At 45.9% G+C, this 20,186-nt stretch overlaps 1 protein-coding gene across 5 annotated transcripts in view; it reads right to left on the reverse strand.

The window, feature by feature from the left end:
- CDK12 (cyclin dependent kinase 12) overlaps positions 1 to 20,186 on the reverse strand; it is a 71,095-nt gene that overhangs the window by 22,057 nt on the left and 28,852 nt on the right. For 3 of the 5 annotated variants that reach the window (XR_003997543.1, XR_003997541.1, XR_003997542.1), the window contains exons 12-13: positions 19,376 to 19,590; positions 17,381 to 17,830 (exon numbers count right to left, since the gene is read on the reverse strand). Coding sequence is in view for 2 of the 5 variants with exons in the window: in XM_030541018.1 (XP_030396878.1) it covers positions 14,068 to 14,744; positions 17,381 to 17,830; positions 19,376 to 19,590 (1,342 nt within the window). In the remaining 3 variants the exon portion in view is untranslated. Of the gene's footprint in view, positions 1 to 10,841; positions 14,745 to 17,380; positions 17,831 to 19,375; positions 19,591 to 20,186 lie in introns of those variants that run through there. The other 2 variants (XM_030541019.1, XM_030541018.1) reach the window with 2 other exon arrangements.

A 20,186-nucleotide genomic window follows, 5' to 3' on the forward strand; every position in this document is an offset into this window, starting at 1 on the left:
TGCCCTCTTTTTTTGCCTCTTTAGGCCAGGAAGAGAAGCATTGAAGGGTTCTTTCTCTCTCTTTTTATTGTTAAGGGTTTTCTCCCTGCTTTTTTTCCCCCACAGTAGAAATTCAAGGCTTGTCTGAACTGAGTCTTTCTCTCCGGACAGAACACTTAGCGCCATGACGACATCATGAGAACCAAGCCAGTGAAAGCTGAGCCAATGGCCGGGGAAGACACTTGCAGTCAGACTATTGGGTGGGCGGGTTGGTTTGTATTGGTCAATAGCTATTGATTCAAATGGCCTGTTAACATTTTGGAGAAAAGAAACCTTTACTAAAGAACACCCATTATTCCATTAAAGTCAACAAAACTTCCTCAGGGACCCTCTAATGAGTTCGCCAACGAAGTCAGAGGTGACATTTCTAATAGTTTTAAGGTTAAAAAAAGATTTTTATTTCTTTTTAATCAGTTTCAGGCTGTCAAGTTTACACCATTAAGCAGCAAAATAAAGGGCACAACCCCAGTTAAAAACAAACCCTTTGCAGGTCTCTAATTTGGCTACTAAAATGCCCAGCTAACTGGCTGCAATGGCACCTCGAAGTACATTGGGAGCTATAATACTTGAGGTGCAAACCCATCAAACACAACCCGCTGTAGTGGATCCTGCCTCCCTTTGCCAGCACACATTCAGGCAGCTAGATAAGCTGAATCGTGCCTCAGCTATCCCACCTGATTCGCTGTAACTTGGGAACGTCCTGTCCCCCGGCTGGAAAGGATGGGATGCCAGCATTAACAAGTACCCATTTTCTGCACAAACACCTGTTTTTCATCAAAAACCATTTCCCCTCAAACTGAAGTATTTCAATTTGGATATGCCGCTGGCTGATGGCCTCATGGGAGTTATAGGGCAGTTGCCTAAAGGTCTCCATTCTCCTATCTGGGGTAGGGTTCCCAAGTGGACGTCTCCCATAATGATCACGGCCAGGGATTTCCATGACACTGTTTTTACCTCTCCAAGGGGACAGCTCATGGGAGATGTAGTCCAACCAGGCAGCCTGGCCTCTAGAGGAGAGTGGGAGCATAGGGCATTTGAACTACAACTCCCATGAGGCATCCTAGAACCAGATCCAAATCAAAATATTTAGCGTGTCAACTGAAGTGTTTGTGTTTCCAAATTTTTGCTGAACAAAAAAAGTTACCATTTTCCAGGAGGGGAAAAAAGAAAACCCAACCAGCTCTATTAAAGACTAGGCCACGGACTGCAAGATTGGGATCACAGAGCATGCAAAAGAAAGCAGTGATCAGATAGCTGTAATTACTGAGAATGGCAGGGACCAGTGAGGACAGAGCCAGGAATGGCCTTTATCGGCCAACAGGCTATAAATGTAATGAACCTTAAGTTGTCTCCTAATCAGAGAGCTGTTCTGGGCCAGTGATCACCATAGCTTGGCCCAGGGGCTCAGTTCCACGGTCGATGGCCCACCCTGCAACATGGGCTGATCAAGATGGGCCAGATCTTTCTGTTATAAAGAATTGGATCATCATCCAGGCTCTGAGAAGCAGGGCACCTGCAGTAGATGCACCCTGAAAGGTGCCATTGGTTACTAATGTATGGCCTGCATGATGCTGCAATCATAATAGTGCCTTCTTGATTTCATATCCAGGAATCTAAAGTTTCACTGTACCGCACTGAACCTCATAGACTCATAGACTCATAGACTCATAGGTCAGAAGGGACCAATCTGATCATCTAGTCTGACCTCCTGCACAAGGCAGGCCACAGAACCCCACCCATCCAATTTTATAACAACCCCTATCCCAGGATAGAGTTATTGAAATCTTCAAAATTGGTTTGAAGACCTCAAGCTGCAGAGAAACCACCAGCAAGTGACCCGTGCCCCATGCTGCAGGGGAAGGCGAAAAACCTCCAGGGCCACTGCCAATTTGCCCTGGAGGAAAATTCCTTCCCGACCCCAAATATGGCGATCAGCTAAACCCTGAGCATGTGGGCAAGACTCACCAGCCAGCACCCAAGAAGGAATTCTCTGCAGTAACTCAGTTCCCATGCCATCCAACAACTCCCCGCAGATCATCCGAAGCAAAGTCTCAAAAATACATAAAATTTGATTCATGAAAATATTAGGACCGCAAATTGTGCATGTACACACACCCACACCATTAGTCTGCAAACAACCACCTGTGGCTGAATCACTTGAATTCTGGACCTTCAACTTACATATCAGATCTGATTCAGAGTAGAAGGGACTATTCGCTCCTTCTATGTACACACAGTGCCAAGAACACAGAGTGCAATCATCAGATAGAATAGAAATGATCTAGCCAGAAGTGTAGGCAAGAGGTTTTTCTTGGAGCAGAGCTAAAGCATTTAATGCCATTACCCTCTGCTTTGGATCTTAAACCAGCAGGATTGCACAGTACCGTTTTAACCAAACGGAAACATGATCTTAACTAGACAAGGAGGAAAAATAGGAGCCTGCCAACACGTACAATAACCAGATTCCAGCTGTGTTCACACCATTCTAGTCAGACCAAGAGAGCGGGATCTGTATGCTCACTCTGCCCCATCGAGGGAGCAGCGAGGGCATAGCTAGTCTGTGGAACTCATTGCCCCATGATGTCATTGCAGTCAAGAGTTTAGCAGAATTCCAGAAGGGACCAGCCATCTTTCTGGAGAACAAGAATAGCCGGAGCAAAGATTTTAAAAGGAACCAAGAGTTTTGGACTGTCCCTGTGTTAGGGCAGAGCCAATCTCTAAGTGCCTGAGGGCAGGGGACTGGACTCGATGACTTCTCGAGGTCCCTTCCAGTCCTACAATCTATTAATCTATGAAATTAGGAAGAAATCTCTCCAACCAGCAGATTACTCCATAATCTCCTACTGCAAGATTTCTTGCACCTTCTGGTATGGTGCACAAGACACTGGGCGGGAGGGGCCATTGAGTTGATCTAGTATGGGAATTCTAAGATGTGCATGAGAAACAGTCAACCCAGCTTTGGTACCTCTAATGGACAATGGGTTTGGGAAGAATGGGCAGGAGGATATGGGGATCTCAGCTGGGAGGGGAAAGGTACCAACAGGCCCACCGGTGAAAAGGGAACAGTGGACATAGGTGGCGGGGAAAGGGGGAGTTTAGGTCAGCGTTGGGGTTTTCACTCTGGCATTAACAGCACAGTCCCACAACTACAAAAGCCACTTTGACACCGCACTGGGGAGACACACAAAGCAGCGCTGCACACTAGTGATATTGACGGCGTGGTGAGACGGATGGGAATGAAGCTCGGGGTTGCCAAGGCCTACATCACCGCAGGAGACAGAGAGAAGAGTCTTTTGGCTTGCAGTAAATCACAGCTGTAATGGGCCACTGAAGGCTCCCGCAGGCCTTGCTCAGATCTGCTTAAGGCGAGGAGGGAGAAGTTTTAAAGGGGAAGAACTGAGCATGACGACAATATCGTTCATAGGAATCTACTAATGGGATCCTTCAGGAAGGCAACCCAAAGCATTGAAGATTTAACTTCCTTCTCCCTCCTGAACCCAATCTAATTAATAAGAAGTTGGAGATGCTTTATTGCTTGGGGAAACAGGATGAGACTAAATCAACCTAGGGCATCTACGACACAGCAGAAGGGTTTGCCGTTGGATCGGCCCTGAGGAAAAAGCAGAAAGGGTAGGAAACACGGGACCTTTAAATTTTGGAGGCCAATAAAATAAGTAGGACTCTAATCAGTTTGACCATAAGCTCTGTGGGGCAGGGCATGTCTCTCTCTGCTGTCTGTACAGCACCCAGTGCAACTGGGATCCCTAGGTGCTACCAGAATATAAATAAATGAGACGTTCAAGGCATCCAGAACTTGGGCATTAGAACATATTGCACCAGCAAGAGGCAGAAAACACCCTTGACTGCAAACTGGAGCGGTAATGGGATATTTAAAATAAGCCTTCCAGGATGGATCTTACTTTCCAGGGGGGTTTACTTCTTTTTGTTACAAAGACACTAGGTTTTACCTTCCATGCTCTTTTAGCACCATTATGTCAAATTCAGGCCCAGCAGTTCATTGGTCCCATACAAAAACTGCAAAAGCAGCCCCAGTTATGAACCTATAGTCTCAAGATAAAGGAGATAAAGGGACAGTCAAACCATGTGTCTGTCTGGATTTATTTTTTTTTAAACAACCTATGGTTACTTGTAACCCTCCTCCTCCCTTCCATTCCTGTAACAAAGAGCCAGGAAAAATAACATTTACTTTTCCAGTTTGTTTACTCCGCACACTTGACAGTTCTTTGAGTCGAATCAGTTTCCTGGGCTCCCATGTAGTCAATTCCCAAGGTGTTTGCACGGGTCTTTCACAGAAGTGATGAAAAAACCAGCTAGGAAAATGTGATTGTAAAACCGTAATTGGCAGGGAGACTTGGGGCAAATACAGCAGCTGCCACTTCCCCCGACCCCTTTTAGAGGGACCACCTCCATAGTTAATTGTATCTCTTGAAGTCCTGGTGAAGCCTGTTTGAATGAGAGCAGGAGTATTTGACGGGACAAACCCTGTGACCTACATTGAGGGTTCCTTGCTAGGCTAAGTGCTGGGGAAGGCATCTGTATAGGGGTGAATGAATGGAGTATTGTCTACACTAGGGAGACAATCAGACACCAGTTCTCCCCAGTGCAATCAACAGCGGGAAGAGTCAGTGGAGAGAGCAGTCAGGGGATTTAGCAGGCTTAGATGAGATGGTAGGAAATCCATCTGAGCCTTGGCTATACTACAAGTTTTAGCATTGCTATTTCCAGGGGAGAGTTACAGATCTGATTTTTCCCCAACATGAGAATCTGCGGAAGCAGGACCGCTGTTGCGTGGGATGGGAGGGGAGGACAGGGAAGGGCAACAGAAGTGGCCAAATAAAGTACCTTAAAAAGCATTTCAAATGTATTCCGTTAGGCCAGGACTGGCAGAGCAGTGGGCTGATCTTTGGCTGGCTAACGGCTCAGTTTTGGTGAACACTGGCTTAGTCCAAACCTGTGGGAGGAAATCTCTTTGGTAAGGACTCCTCACCCCCGCCAGTAAGGGTTAAGATGTCTCCTGAAACATGAGTCCTCCAGCAAAAGGGATGATAATATGATTTGACAGTCCTAAGGTAGTGGACAAGGTACTAGGTTGGGACTAAGAGGACCAGGGTTGTATTTCAGAAGCAATACAAGTGCTAGGTAGTAGGTTGACTTCTGACGGGTTAAGAAACAAGCCAAGGCCTGCAGTCTTCCTCACACATCATAAAGCAGCAAACAAGTGTACAGGCCCTTTAAACATAATCATTCCCGGGTCATGTTTAATTGTTCAAATCTACTGAGATTTCTTAAGTGGGAAAGCAGTCTTGAGGTGAACACAGCTTAGACCCCAAATACAGAGTACTTTCTCCTGGGGGTATTGGTGAATGGTTCCAGAGCCTTCTCCCCAGGGTACTAGCGCAAAACTGGCCCAGAAAAATGAGGATTAAGTCCCAATTTGCTGTGGTTTAGAGCCCACCCCTTTGTGAAACCGGGTTCTCCAACTGTATGCATTTGCAGCAGTGTCCACAACACGCCAGGCACTTCAAAACAAAGAGGCCATTCCTGCTCCATCAAGCTCATGATTTAAAGAAGAAGGTCCACACGCCCCAATCGGGATGAACCAGCAGCTCTGGGCCTTTTCATTGGCAAAGTAGGTTAGGATGACAGAGCCCAGGAAACACCTCCCCTAACCTTAGAGGAGAGCCAGGTCACTAGCAGGTACAATGGCAGGATAGCTTGCACTGCGGCTGCCTGTTCTGGGACCAGGAGCTCTCAATCCAGCAGTTTACACTAGTACAAAACACACAATGAAGACAGCTTCTTTTGGTGGTAAATGCAAAACATTGCAGGGAGGGGGGTGAGGGGGAGCAGACAACTAAACAGGACAAAGTAGCTCGGTGCTCAAATTTCATCTACCTTAGAGTTTCCCTTTTGATGGAACCATCAAACCCGTCCTTTCCCACAAATGCTCCCTAGAAATTATGATCCAGGATGTGTCTCAATCTTACCCTCCCAAGAAGTGCCACTGTCTGATGTCCCACCATGCGGAACAGATTAATTATCTGAAAGACCCAGACCAAACAAACCACACAGAACTCTTTCTGGCCAGAGCAGACCTTGTCTGGATTGGAACCTGCAATCAGGGTGTTAACAGGCATTTCAAACCTTCCAGCTCCCTGCCCCATTCCACTGACTAAGCCATCTTCCTCTGTAGTACAAACATCAGATCCTCAAACCAATGTGGTACTGGGAAAAATCAGCCTCAGATTGCTCTACTTCACCCATCAGGACCATCATCTGCTACGAAGAACCCGATTATCAGCCACGAATCCTGCCATCTTTCCTCACACAAGTTTTCCACTGAAAATCGGTAGGAATTCTGCTTGAGTAAGGAGTACAGCCTCAGGCCTTGTGTTGGTAATTTTACTCTTGATGTGCAAGGCAGAATAGCTGGGCCACAAGTAGGATTATGGTTTCGGTTACATACAAAAATCTTTTCAACTTCCAACAGCAAACAAAGCAACCTTTAAAACATGGTATCAAAATGCCTTTTTAACTCTTTGCAATTAAACACCTCTCTGCTAGACTCATTCAGCAGAGACATAAATCAAGTCTGAGGCAGACACATCGGGGGTGATGGATGTCCATGCAGATCCTTTCCATGATGTCCCATGGCCAGGTAACAAGCAATTTGTGCTAAGCGAATGCACGCTGCTGGGAACCTGCCAAGGCTGCCCAACACTAAACGTCTTGCAGATAGAACTTCCCTTGCACAGGTTTATAATTCAGCTGGTTTTTACAGCTACCAAGAGTTTTGCAGAAACAGGGAAGCAAAGGAGTCCTCAATCAGGCAACGAGACACACCAATCTCTAAGGGTCTACACTGACCGACCTGCTGGCTAACCTTTACACTGCATCCCAGTAAGCTAGATTTTTAAGGCTCCCTGGTGGAAGCACTTAAATCCCGATTATCCTTAATGAGGGTTCCTGCTTCATTACTCCCCCCATTTATATCTGAGCAGGTGCAGGGGAACAGGAAACAGCTAGAGAGTTAACTCTTGGCCCACTGCTCTCTGTGCCTAGGCTGGCAAGGGCATCCAGGCAAAGATAACATGGCAATTGTCATAGGGTTCTGGGCAAAACCATTCAATGTATTCATGTCTGCAGACTGTTGCTTCAATTTGAAGATAAAAATGTGCTAAATCCAGTTTGATCTAGTTCATCACCTTTTCCCTTCCCCTGAGTCCATTCACAGTCACGGCAGCTGCTGTAACGATTAGATTCACAACACATGCAGAGTAATCCTCCTACGGGCTCTATCAACTCCCCCTTTCTCTAGAAGGAAGCTAGCATCACAATGGGTAGATGAGACCCACTGAGATCATCTCATCTGATCCCCTGAAAATGCAGGACCCAGGCCCAAGGGAGGGGAGCTGGAATATCAAACTGGTATCACATCATCACAGCCTACAGGCCAGGCAAGAGAGAATCAAAGCTAAGTTTGTCCTGGAGTCCTTAACTCCCCCTGCTGGACTCATCTCTGCCTACACACTTTCCAACAGTGGAGACACACCAAGCCATGCTGTGATACCCAGGCTTCTCTTGGGGGTAGCGGTGTTAAATAAGACTTTTTTGTTTCTAACTCTCCCTGCTCAAATCTTTGTATTTAATCTGGTTTCTGAGGAGAACCTGCTCTGCCTGCCCTAAAGATGCAGTGACTGAACTCAGGCAAAACTAATCCTTCCATTCCCTACGCTCTTCTGCAATCCAAGCTGGCAGTGCTTGTGCTCAAATCCAAGGGCGCAGTCTAAACCCAAGGGAGGGATCATTTAAGGGGCACAGTGGTGAAAGACCAGACCACTTGGTGAGGATGGGCCCCCTCTCCATGACGGGCAATCTGGAAAGTCTCCCAACTGCCATGATTTGGCAACACCTTGCAGACTAGGCCCCAGCACAGCCCTGGGGATGGCTCAGCAGGGCAGAGGAGTCAACGCAGCATGCCAGCTGCCCTGCTAATAAGTCACCACAACAGAGGCAGACCCCTAAGCTTTGCCACTGCTTCCAAAAGGACAGCAAAGTATGAATCCCCACTGCTGCCTCTTTCCCCTGCATTCACCCACTACAGACTGATCTTTTTTAAAAGCATCAGAGGCAGGGGGACACCAACCCAGGCCTCTGCATCCACCCACTACAGACTGATCTTTTTTAAAAGCATCAGAGGCAGGGGGACACCAACCCAGGACTCTGCCAGGAGAAAACAGGCCGGATCTAGGATTAGGGACTTAGTCCAGCGAGGGCTAGATTATCTGCATGCTCCTGATGGAAATGCCCTGATGATCCATCACCCTGCCAGCAGGACGGAGAATGCCTGAGATGCCAGTCTAGCAAGATGGGTGAGCAAACCTCTAGCTCAGGAAGGCGCTCAAACATCAGTGGGACAAGGACCATCTAAGCTCCTGGACAGACAGGAACTGGACACAGGCAGATCTGAGCACACAGCAACCCAGCTTCCCCTCTCGGATTCTACCCAGGGCAGGATTTAGCCCTACAGTACATTCTAATACGGAAATCACCTGGCCCAGTTGAGAGTTTCAGGCTAGACACACCCATTAAGAACAAAGGTAGCTCAGGAAGGATGAGTTTAATTCACCCTGGAGGAATGAGCCAAGCGTTAAAAATTCTGACAATTCTGGTGGCTTTCCTCAGCTTTAGACTATGGGGTTGACTACCCAGCCAGCTTTGCCTTGGGTTTCCATAGGGGTGGAGCACACAAATCCCAGAGGGCTAAGGGAATCCTCTGGTTTTAGCGGCTGCTTGGAGCAGGGAGAGAGATGGATATGCTATGCCTTAATTTGCATGAGTCAATACCCAGCATGCTTTGGCTCACAGTTCTGGTGTTGGGTGCAGAGCAAAAGCTGCCTTCTGAAGCATGCCACGTGGAAAGGACAATTTTGAAGATAAGAAGGGATGGGACAGGTGGATAGCAGTAAGGATGGCACCCCCACGCACACACTAGCAACAAACAGTACAAGTCTCCCTACTAGACAAGGGCCACGCTCACCGCTAAGAGCTTGGCACTGTGCTGATGCCAGCAAAATCAGCCCTTTAGTCAAGGGCTGAGATAGCAGCTGAGATCTTTGAGAAATCTGACTAAGGCTGCATCTTCAGTGCAAAAAGTGTGTTAACTCAGGTTACAATAGCAGCGAGGACACAACTTGGCACGTCACTCAGGTTAGCAGCTCAAGTTAAAGCCTACAGAGCTGCTCACCCACATTAAAAGCTGAGTTGCCATGTCCTCCCTGTTATTTTAACCCGAGTGAGCTAACCCATGTTAAGAACACATGCCATGTAGAGACACACTGAGAGTCTGGCACTCCCAGAGAAGTGGGAGGGTTGCTCAGGCCACGCTCACAGAAGGGGAGGGATAGGAGACAGGTTTGCCTCCTCTCCCTCCATTCCCTTTCTCCCCTTGTTGCAGTAACTCCCACCCCTTTCACTTGTTGCTGATTCTCAGCAACTCTTTGCCACGCTCTAGTTTCAGACCCCTGCGTTTCCTCTGCTCCCTGTGATTCCCCTCTCAGCCCTACCACCAGCCAGCTAGCCTGCCCACCTTCATCTCCCCTTCCGCGCTCTCCCTTTTTTGGCCCTTTTCAATTCATGTTGCTGCTTTCTCATCTAGGTCTCCAGACCATGATCCCTGCACTGAAATATTAGCCCATGCTCTTGTTCTCTCCTTCTCCCTCCAGCTTGCTGATGCCACCGTCCTTTCTTCATGGCCCAACCATGTCTCCCCACCTGAAATTCTTGCACTGGCTTCAGCTCCTCTTTACGTATCACCTCCTGCCTAGTCACACCTAACCTGGTTTCTGACAGCTTCCTGGGTTGTCTCCTTCACTGTCTTCATGCCCCTCACGCCTGCTTTTTAAAAAAAAACAAAAAAAAACCTTGGAAAAGGCTTTTCCCAGCAACATGCCACAAATCCCATCCCCTCCCCCTCAGATGCTTCAGGAGGCAGACCAGTTCTGGAGCACATGGCAGTAACTCAGACCGCACACCTGTCTGCTCTCCTGCAGCTCTTTCGGAAGGGACTTCTCCCTTTGTTCCTAAACCCCTTGGCCCAGGAAGTCCACACTGGTTTGGCATGTTCGCTAGTTGGGTGTGCACAATATACACCCAGTGGTATTAAAATAATTCTCTCAATACACCCAATGGTCTTTCCTCCTCCATCTCAGACCTTGCTTGGCCTCTATTTCACCACTCTTCCTCTCCTTCCATTTTCCTGATTTGTCCTCCTCTTATTTTTCCCTTCACCTGTACAAACCTAAGATTTAAGTGTTCCCCAAATAAGTGAAAAGCCCTCGTGTCCAGAGCCCGTCCTCCACAGACCTAGCCAGAGTGAGCATTAGAAGAGCACAGGTAACAAAGCCACAGTTCTGAGCGACAGACAAGGAGATTCAGGGAAGGATGGAGACTGACAGACTCCTGGGGCTCTGGTCTTGACTCAATTGAAAAGGATTCTCTACACAACCTGGGACTTATGAATGGACTATGGTATTTCAACAATGGGTCTAAGAGGCTGGAACTATGTGTTGGTGCATTATGGCAAATCCCATTCACCCACACCAACCACATTAAGATAAGACCCACTTACCGGTATATCTGGCCACTCAGCATCAAGCTACAGTTGGGAATGGGGGAAGTAGGAAAAGGGAATCCTTTAAGGCAAAAGTTACCATATGTGCTTTAAAGACTACAATGAGGAGTGTAATAACTCAATGCACTGGAGCAAGAGATAATACAGTAACAGGAAATATTTAATTTTCCAATCTCCACTTTCCATTTTTATAAACTGAAAAGAAAAAAATTAATATATTACAAAATATCTGTACAGAGACAAAAGTACAACCAAAAAAAGGCGCGCTCAGTCTCAAAATGAAACTCAGGAGAGGTACAATCAGGTGTTGGTATGAGACTTCTCTGCTGGGGAACACAGTGGCTACAGCTTTTTGACATTGGTGTTAAACCCAAAGATGATCTAACATTAAGAAAAAAAAAAAAAGGAGGGGTGAATAATCTAATGAGTTGCCTGTAACCTGTACCACCAGCTTATAATCACATACAATTTGTTTTTTCTTTTAGTCTTCTACGTACAGAGCCCCTCAGGATAAATTCAGCTACGGCTAATGAAAGGGAGAAAACAAACAGCTGCCACCACCCTCCTTCCCCAGGATCATAAATACAAAGTAGAGGCTTGTGCCCCTTCCATCTACATGCTCCCTTCATCAGAAATGGAGCCACTTTCTCTCATCTGTTCTAGAGTCACCTGTGCAATGGAATTAATGTCTTCGTGGTGCACTTAAGTAACACATTTAGGGTGGAGCTCAGTGACTTTCCCCCACTCTCATTCTAACTATGAGAGATTTAATTCTGCATAACTTTGCTCAGCGTGTTTAAAAGGATAACAGGTGAACAGCAAATACCATTTCCCCTCCCACCAAAATCCCCTGGTATTCAAAGGTATGACCCAAAGCTCACTGAAATAGAAGGGTGCTGGATAAGGTTGAATATCAGGTGCATATGGGGCACGGGAGGGTGTTTAAACTTAAAAACAAAAACAAAAATTCTGATTTTGTCTAGTTTTTAGATTCAGACTTGAAAGGGGAATGAAAATCCACTTTCACGTTACCACTGCCTTTGGGCTCCCCAGCATGTTTTTAAGGCATCCTGCATAATTTATTATTGACTGATGCAATCAAAGAAACAAAATCGATGTAATAGCATTTGATGGCATGTAACACAAATACGTGTATAGAAACAGCGTGAATGGCTGTTCTCTTTATTCACACTTGTGGGGAAGCTGGCAGGCCAAATTGGGGTTCACAGCATTGCTTCTTTTCAGGGCCTTTGGAGCCAGGTTTCACTACAAAAGCCAAGACAGATAATGCCCTCGTATCTTGAGAGTTACCCCACAGACAGACTGAGGAGCTCAAATAAAGTCAATACAGGTCTGGTCACACGGAGCAGCTCACAAGACTGAGGTTCTGGACTAGAACTCCTGGAATTAAGTTCTGTTAGAAAGCGAATAGCACATAGATGGGGCCACATCAGAGGAATTCAAGTCGATTTCCCTCCTTCCCCAAAGAACACAACTTTCTGGTGAGGTGGACAAATCTATGGATGAAAACTGGTAACAAAAGTGCAAAGGAAATAAAAAATAAAAGAGAAGGATGCATCTGCTTCCTGCACAGACTCAGGACTGTAACACAATTCTTCCAAAATTCAAACAGGCTTGGGAGGAAGAGCCAGGACAACTAAAAATGTGCCAGAATGTCTGACAACTGCATGTTGAAAAGAAAAATATTTATAAATATATATTTAAATAAAATGTCTGGAGAAGTTATTCTGTTTTATTTAGTGCACTCTGCATTTTTACAGTACTATTTTTGCACAATAGGCATGAACTGGCAATTGGAAAAAAATCCACAAATTTACATTTGGAATTTTGCAAACTGCGTTACTAGTCTTTGCTGAACCGACAATATAAGGATTTGCTTTTTCAGTCTCACAAATGGACTCGTATATATTACAGGAGAACATAGATTCTCTCTCCTTCTTCCACTTGCCTCTTGAAAGCTTTTCCCTACAGTCACTTGTCTGTGTTTATAAGGCAGATTTTCTCCCTGCAGGTCACGATGCACCACCTGCTGGGGGGAGGGTGTGGTTTTTATTTTTAAAAACAAGGAAAGAAATCCTTTTGCACTGATCAGAAGGTCTCACGGCCATACAGATTCTGATCGATTTTACACATCAACACTGTCATTTTAAAAATTAAAAGACTAGATGTCTGTTTTCCTTCAGAAAAGCCCACTTGGAAGAAAAAGCCCCAAAATGTGTATTCTTGTTTTATTAATTTGTTTTGTTTTGAAGCCTTCCTGAAATGGACAACATTGCAATCTTCTGCAGGAGAAGAAAATCCATTGTAAATACTTTCTTGACCACACCAAAAATATATATGTATATAGAAATGATACATTAACCCTCGAAGTACTCAAACGCTGCCAGCCTGGTTTAAAACAGCAGACACGCACACCGCCAGCCCTGACAGCATGACTGACATTTACAAAAAAAGATACTCCCAGCTGGCAAAGTTTCCCCACCAGAAAATTTCTGCTTTAAATCTTAAAATGTTTTAGAATTGAAGTATTACAAAGGTTTTTTCTTGCTGTTGTTTTAAAGTTAGGAGTTCTCTTAGGCTCCTGAGCTTCTAAAAAGACCATTTCCACTGCAAATGTATGGAGGAATAATAATAATTAAAAAAAAACCCCAAAGAGCCCTTTCAAAAGCCAGTGCACTACGGCTGCCATCAAAACACACAACCTAGGATCTGGGAGGGAGCGAGACTGAGCCTGTGATCTCCCAAGTGTAAAACTTGGAGAGATGATCTGACCTGAAAAGAAAGAGGGGAGTGAGGGGGTGCCCCGCAGCTTAGTGGAAAGTAGGGATGCTAAATAAAAATTCGTAATACAAACCAGTGCCATATCCCGGTTCTCCAAATCCAGTCTAGGTGATCTAGGCACCATTCCATGAATACTTTAAATAAAAAAAGACTGGAAAAAAAAATTTGCCTTGGGAAACAGACCCTCTCTGAGTCCTGCCTGAACACCAAGGTGGTTCTCTTTCTGAGAAGCCCGAGTGCCAGGCAAGTAAAACATTTTTATTTTCTTTTTCCATTTTTTCCTCCTTTTTTAAACAATTCTCCACCATCTGCAGCCTAAGGCAGAAAACTCACCATTATTGTCACTAACCAAGTGAGAAGTTTGGCTAGCAAAATGCCCAGTCAGAACTCTTACAGTATTTTGGAGGGCACCAGCTAGCGGCCTAGCGACAAGGAATACAACATAGAGCACTGCAGTAGCCGAAATGCAGACAATACCTCGCTCTGGCAAAAAAAAAAATAAAAAAAAAATTCATTTCACTAAAGGTTGAGAGGCAAGGGAGGGAAGGAGATCATCACAAAACTCAAGTCTCTTAATAAGGAACCCCTCTCCCCCTTCCCCCTCTTGGAGGCACTCTACTAGGCCCACGATAGGCCTTTCCATAAACGCCCCAGTTCTGACCCGTTCCTGTCCCGCTTGAGCTAGCAGTCCCTGGCCCCAGCTCGCTGTAGTTTTGAATTTTGGCCTCTGGGTGTACCAGTGTGTTGTTGCTCCCCTCAGCTTTTACAAAGGACTGCCCAATAACCGAATGTAACGCTAAGGGGACTCTGGTGAAACGGAGGTCCTGGTCCCCTGGAAACTGGACAGATCCTGTGCCCTGGTAATTGCTCGCCTCCCCATGGTGGCTCACAGAGCCCAAAAAGGTCCTGCTTTTCCCCAGAGTCTGGGCAGAGGGTTCTGTTAAAGTTTGACCAGCACTCCGCTCGTCAGCACTGAATCCCCCCTCAGACCCCTCTGTGCCGTAAGTCCTGGATGGCTGCGATCTGACGTAATCCGCAGATCTCAAGGCTTGATGATCGGGCGTCGAGTGGCTTAGCGGCTCCGCCTCTTGCTGAGAAAAAAGCTGCAGCAGAGCAGCCGTCACGGCTGGGTTCAAGTCCTGTGCTGCACTGGAGAGATCTCCTTCAGACAGAGGAGGTGGCGGTGGTGGTGGTGGTCCAGGGGGCTCAGGGGGTCTCTTCTCTGGTGGGAGAATGCGAGGAGGACATGCTGTGGAAGGGTTACTTCTTTTAAACAACATCTTAAATCACATGTTAACAGATATCAACACATTTACAGAAAACAAATAGCCCACCACGGGAGACAGCCTGCTCTCTGGATGGACAGAGAAAGAGGAGGAGTTTTTATAGCTGGTAATCCTTGAAAGGTAAGTGTACAGGTTCATTAACATTTTTCCCTGCTCTTACTCCCCCACTTGCCCACATTCTTGGCTCATCAAGAACAGCTGCCCTAACACATGGGTACCTGTGAACACAATTCCTACTTTTAGATCAAAGGCTAATGCAGAGAGGGAGAGAAAGACAGATGCGAAATCATGTGACAGAGCATGTGCCTTGAAAGCAGTACCTCCTGCTGCTGTAAAAGGACATAAGACCTCAATGCTCTATTGATACACTTCTTATTGGCAGCTGTATCTCAGGACTCACTGTATGCAATTTTGCTGATGAAGCGTGGACCCACTGTGTAAAAATCAAGAACAAGTTCTGACCAAGATCCAAGCCTTAGAGTAAAACGGAATTTCCCTTCTTCACTACTTAGGAAGCTTGTGACAAGAATTATATTTCTTACTTGGTTTGTTTTATAGCAGCTTAAATGAATTTGCACAAGGACAGTCTTTTAAAAAAAATATATATGTATATAAAACACTCAGAAGTATAAAGATGTTTTCACATGATTTACAGATTGCCAGTTACAAAAGGACAATCAGTTTACTTCGTGCTCTGTTTTGCCTAGAGTTGAACTAATAAGATGTTTGTTTCAAAAGGATTTCCCCTTATGAGAACAAAATATTTTTTGCACACTGTCCTGGTCACAACTCAGTTACTGGTGCCTATTTACTGCTGCTACTGAGTCAGTGGTAAGAACAAAGCATTCTGCTTTCTTACATCACAATAGTGAAGGGTTCCATCCTATTCCCAGTTAAAACGCAGTCACAGTCAGAAAAGTGACTATGCATTTAAAAAAAAAACAACACAACAGAGACGGCCATTTCCTGTTGGAGAGATCTGCATCCCTGGGTGTCAGTGTGATGGCTTTACTGAAAAAACCAGTTCTGACTCTTGTTACGGCTGCGTTAGCTCTGCAAGCCTAAGAGTATGATTCAACATGAGCTCATTGTCAACAACACGATCAGCTGAATGGTGATTCTTGTTATTATTGGTGATGCTATAAGAGGCATCAAGGACATAGCCTGAGAGTCAAAGCCTTGGTGGAGTTTGCAACAATGGTAATTAAGAAAATCATCTTTTGACTTAAAGCAGATCAGGTTTGGTCAGAACACAAAGCACACACTTTCCAATAACATTTTTAAGTTAACTTTTCTGACTATTAATTGCACTTTAAAACTAGATTGTGTTAAAATCCAGAGGACAAGACAGACTCTTTTGGGCCCGTGCCCATTCTTCAAATAGTTAATAATAATAATGCCAGATGTTGCACTGTACTTGACCCTGGTTTACAATAACCTCATGATATTTCAGTACTGGGGCAAAAGTATGATCATGACTAAATTCTGATGGGTGTGTGTATTTGGATGGAGTGATTGCTATTACTGAAAAGCAAGATCTTCAACTGTACTGCAGAGAGGAGCTGGGAATAAGGTTGAAAGAGGTTCTCTGGAGAAATAAATTGTAATTCATTTGCAGCGGGAGCTTCTATAATCTGCAGCTCCTACCATCCTGTGGTGGTGCTCTGTTGGCAGTAACGGAAAATATGGATGCACATTTAAACACTCCTCTGGGAAGGAAATCCAAGACTCCACTGGCACAAGCCAAATCTTTTATGAACAAATCTCCCTCTCTCTCACTATCTTAGGAATGGGCACTCAGCTCAATTTTGTTCAAGTCTGTTGAATTTTAGGACTCATGACAAGGAGAGAGACCATTAGAACGGTCTAAAACCAGGCTCAGCAAAGCCAGGCATGCCAGCTTCTTCCTTCCAGAACTGCTGCTGCATTCCCTGCCAATCCTGTGCAACACACTCCAGTCTTTTCTATATATATTTTTGCATGTGTGAGAAAGACCACTAGGACGCTCAGAGGAATTAGTCACTGCACGGCTCTGACATCCTGTGCAAAACCTGCCTGCATGTGTGTAAAAATGCAACATGTATTTATTAGCACAGTATCACTGGCCAATGTTAATCAGTCACTGGGCATTGGATCATACCAAAAAAGAACTCACTGGGTTTGTCTTTTACAAGAGGAATCTTTTCAAACTTCACTGTCCATTCACCACCCTGTTGAAGGATTTTAAGTGCTCTGGAGAAGTGAGGTCGCCTGCCCGATTTTTTGTGCTTTGCTACTCAGGAAGTTTTAACCATTTGCCCTAGCTGCTCAAGCCTATTTATGAGATTCTGCTGCACCCAGTCTCTCAGCTAAAGCGACTTGAGTGAGTTGCCAGTCACCTCCCTAGAGAGTCCTGAAGTCTGACACCCCCCAAAGCTGGTGCAAGCTTGGCACCATGCTTCTTTCCAGCCCTTTGGAAAGCACCCTCTTTACAATGTGCAAGAGGCCTGGCTCCCTACGGTCACAGTTATAAACTAGATGCACTTTTATGGAATGTTTAAGATTCCTCAGAAGGGTGAATGGCACCCAAGGTCCACAAGCAACAGTCACGATTATTTACCTGTGCTTTCCTCCTGATGCGTGGTAGGGGTTTTCCTTGGCCCACGTTGCTCACTGCTCTTTTCCCCGTTGCTTTCCTCCAGGTTTACAGCAGGTTCCTGGGTCTTCATCAGCTGACTCAGCAGAACAGCCAGCATGTTCTGCATATCTCCCTGAGTGCTAGCCGCTTCCGGGGTTGCCTGCTCCTCTGGCGGCTGGACCTCTGTGGGCGGCTCTTCTTCGATGGCCTCCTCCAGGGCCACTTTCTGAGAGTCCTGTTGCTGAGTTGTGACTTCTGTCAGAGCACTGATGGACTGGTTGAGAGCTTCCAGCTGCTGCTGCATCTCTGGGTTAGAGTGTACATTCAACAGCTGGGCCATCTGTGGGACACTGAGATCCGTCTGGCTCTGCAGCAAGTTCAGTAAAACAGCCAGTTCGCTTTGATTCAGCTGCTGCGTGATGTCTCCAAGGCCTGCACAGAATACAAGAAGCGTCACAGAAAGCGGCTCAGGACAGGCATACCACATAAGTTCATAACCATTACTTCGGAAAAGCAGAGCAGAAACCCCCCCGCCCCCCGAACCTTTCAAAAGCAAGGAGGCAATTTTAGGAAAGGAATTCCATGCCAAAGTTTGCTCAAGTACCTCCTGATGATCTCAGTTTGGGCACTCAGCGTTTGGCTGTTTTGGCTCATTTTCATTCCCCTGTGTGTTGTTAATATTTTACATTCTCCTAGCACTTTCTAACCAGAAGAATTCCCCAGAGTGCTTTGCAGACCAGAAGTGTTTCCTCCAGCCCTGAAAAGCAGGTCCTTCTGGGTTGGAATGCAGCAGCTGTTTAACAGCACACATTACAATTTTGGGCAGAAAGTGCAGCAGAGTAGGGATCCAATCAAAACAGGAGGGGAAATTGTGTTGGGCAAAATGTAATTTCTCACGCTGGAATCTGGTCAGAGAGCATGTGCGACTGACTGGGTCCTGATAAGCACGTCGAAGTCTCATCTGAAATATGACACCGCCAGCGGCACAACCTGCCTTTGCACCAAGCTGGAGCACAGAACCAGTTGCTGACTCAGAAAAGAGCGCCATTGGTTGCTGAATCATCAAGTTGTCAATATACCAGTATCAAACTATGGGTAAGAAATGAGCGTGGGTATTTTATTTTATACTCTATTCTTTTTTGCAAAACTGTCAGAAACTTGAAAACAAGCTTTTGTTGTCGTTACTTGTTAGTCAAAGGGCAAGCTGTGACTTCTAATTTTCCACTTCACTCTGCATGTTTTATTGTTCCTTCATTCATCCAGCCCCATTCCCCTTCTTTTAGCCACACGTTGCATCCCAACTCACAATCTCACTGGGGCACGACGGGGTCCTGATCCCTGACTGGGGTTCCTCGATGCTTCCATAATACACAGACAACAGATTTGTTTAGAAAATGTTGGATGTGTCTATTTCGAGGGGTCAATGTGGCTCCCTGGCATTTACTTAATATTTAGGCACCAGCATGAATATACAGTGCAAGATCCTGATCCTGCACACATTTACTACCAGGCATAATCTTTACTACAATCATTAATGGGCAAAAATCTATTGATCCCAGCAGAGAATTTGGACTTTGCCTACAAGATATTCCCACCTCCTCCTATTCTGAAGGTTAGCCATTATAATGCAAAACACAATTAGGTCAAAAACAATTACAGAACAGAATTCTTAGCTCATCCAGTCCATCCGCCTGCCAGTGCACGACTGTTTCCTTCAGTATATTCTCAGATACTTTGCTGGTCTTAAATCTCTCACAAGACTCTATTTAGCGTTTGTCGTCATTCAGGAATTCATGCAAAGGAGCAGAGAGTGTATAATGGCATGCACTAGGAGCTCATTTCCTCTCTATGTAACGTATACTCCAGCTGACTATAAATTTGACCAGGAGCCTTCAGAAACCAGCTGGAAACATTTGCAACTGACAAAGTTCACACTGGAATGGACATAGGAAACTGTTGTGACAACATCAAACTGACCTATTGCATCTCCAGCACCAGGCTCTATTTTGAGTGGGGCAGGCTGCGGGTGTGCCGGGCTGCTGCTGTTCTTCACAGCATCTGTGCTCGTTACAGAGGTAGGTTCTTTCCGAGAAACTTTAGACGCCGGAGGTTCCTCCACTGTGATCCCACTTTGCCGTTGTCGTCGGCGTTTCTTGCTCCACAGCTCGTGGCAATCCTGCCAGTGAGGAAGGCTGGAAGAGGACAAGACTTGGTGAGAGGAGAAACATAGGGAAAGCAATGAGAACTCCTGCTGGAAAGTCCGGAGTTGCACTCGCATGGCTGAGGAGGTTCTCAGTAACCCAAAAGCATCAGTGAAATGTTGCTCTGATGGCAGCAACATTACTAAACAAGGAGGGGTTTGTGCTCTACAGTGAGGAAGACATTCGTGCGTTTAAACTGTACAGGGATCTTAATAAAGTCAGAACTCGATTAGCTTTGATGCATGTAGATCCTAGTCAGGGCTCAATAAAAGGGTAACTGGGTGAAATTCTATGGCCTGGGACAGACAGCAGATACAGATCAGATGATCTAGAGCAGGGGTTCTCAAACATTATTGCACCATGACCCCTTTCTGACAACAAAAATTACTACATGACCCCAGGAACGGGGACTGAAGCCTGAGCCCACCCAAGCCCCACTGCCCCAAGGGTGAGGGTGAGAGAGAGAGAGCGAGCATGGGGGATGGGGAGGGGAGAGGGCAAAGCCAAAAGCCTCGGCAGTGGGGCTTCAGCTTCAGCCCTGGGCAGTAGGGGTCGGACTTTGGCCCCAGACAGCGGGGTTTGGGCTT

The sequence above is a fragment of the Gopherus evgoodei genome, chromosome 23 (genome assembly GCF_007399415.2).
Source record: "Gopherus evgoodei ecotype Sinaloan lineage chromosome 23, rGopEvg1_v1.p, whole genome shotgun sequence".
Lineage (NCBI taxonomy): Eukaryota > Metazoa > Chordata > Testudines > Testudinidae > Gopherus > Gopherus evgoodei.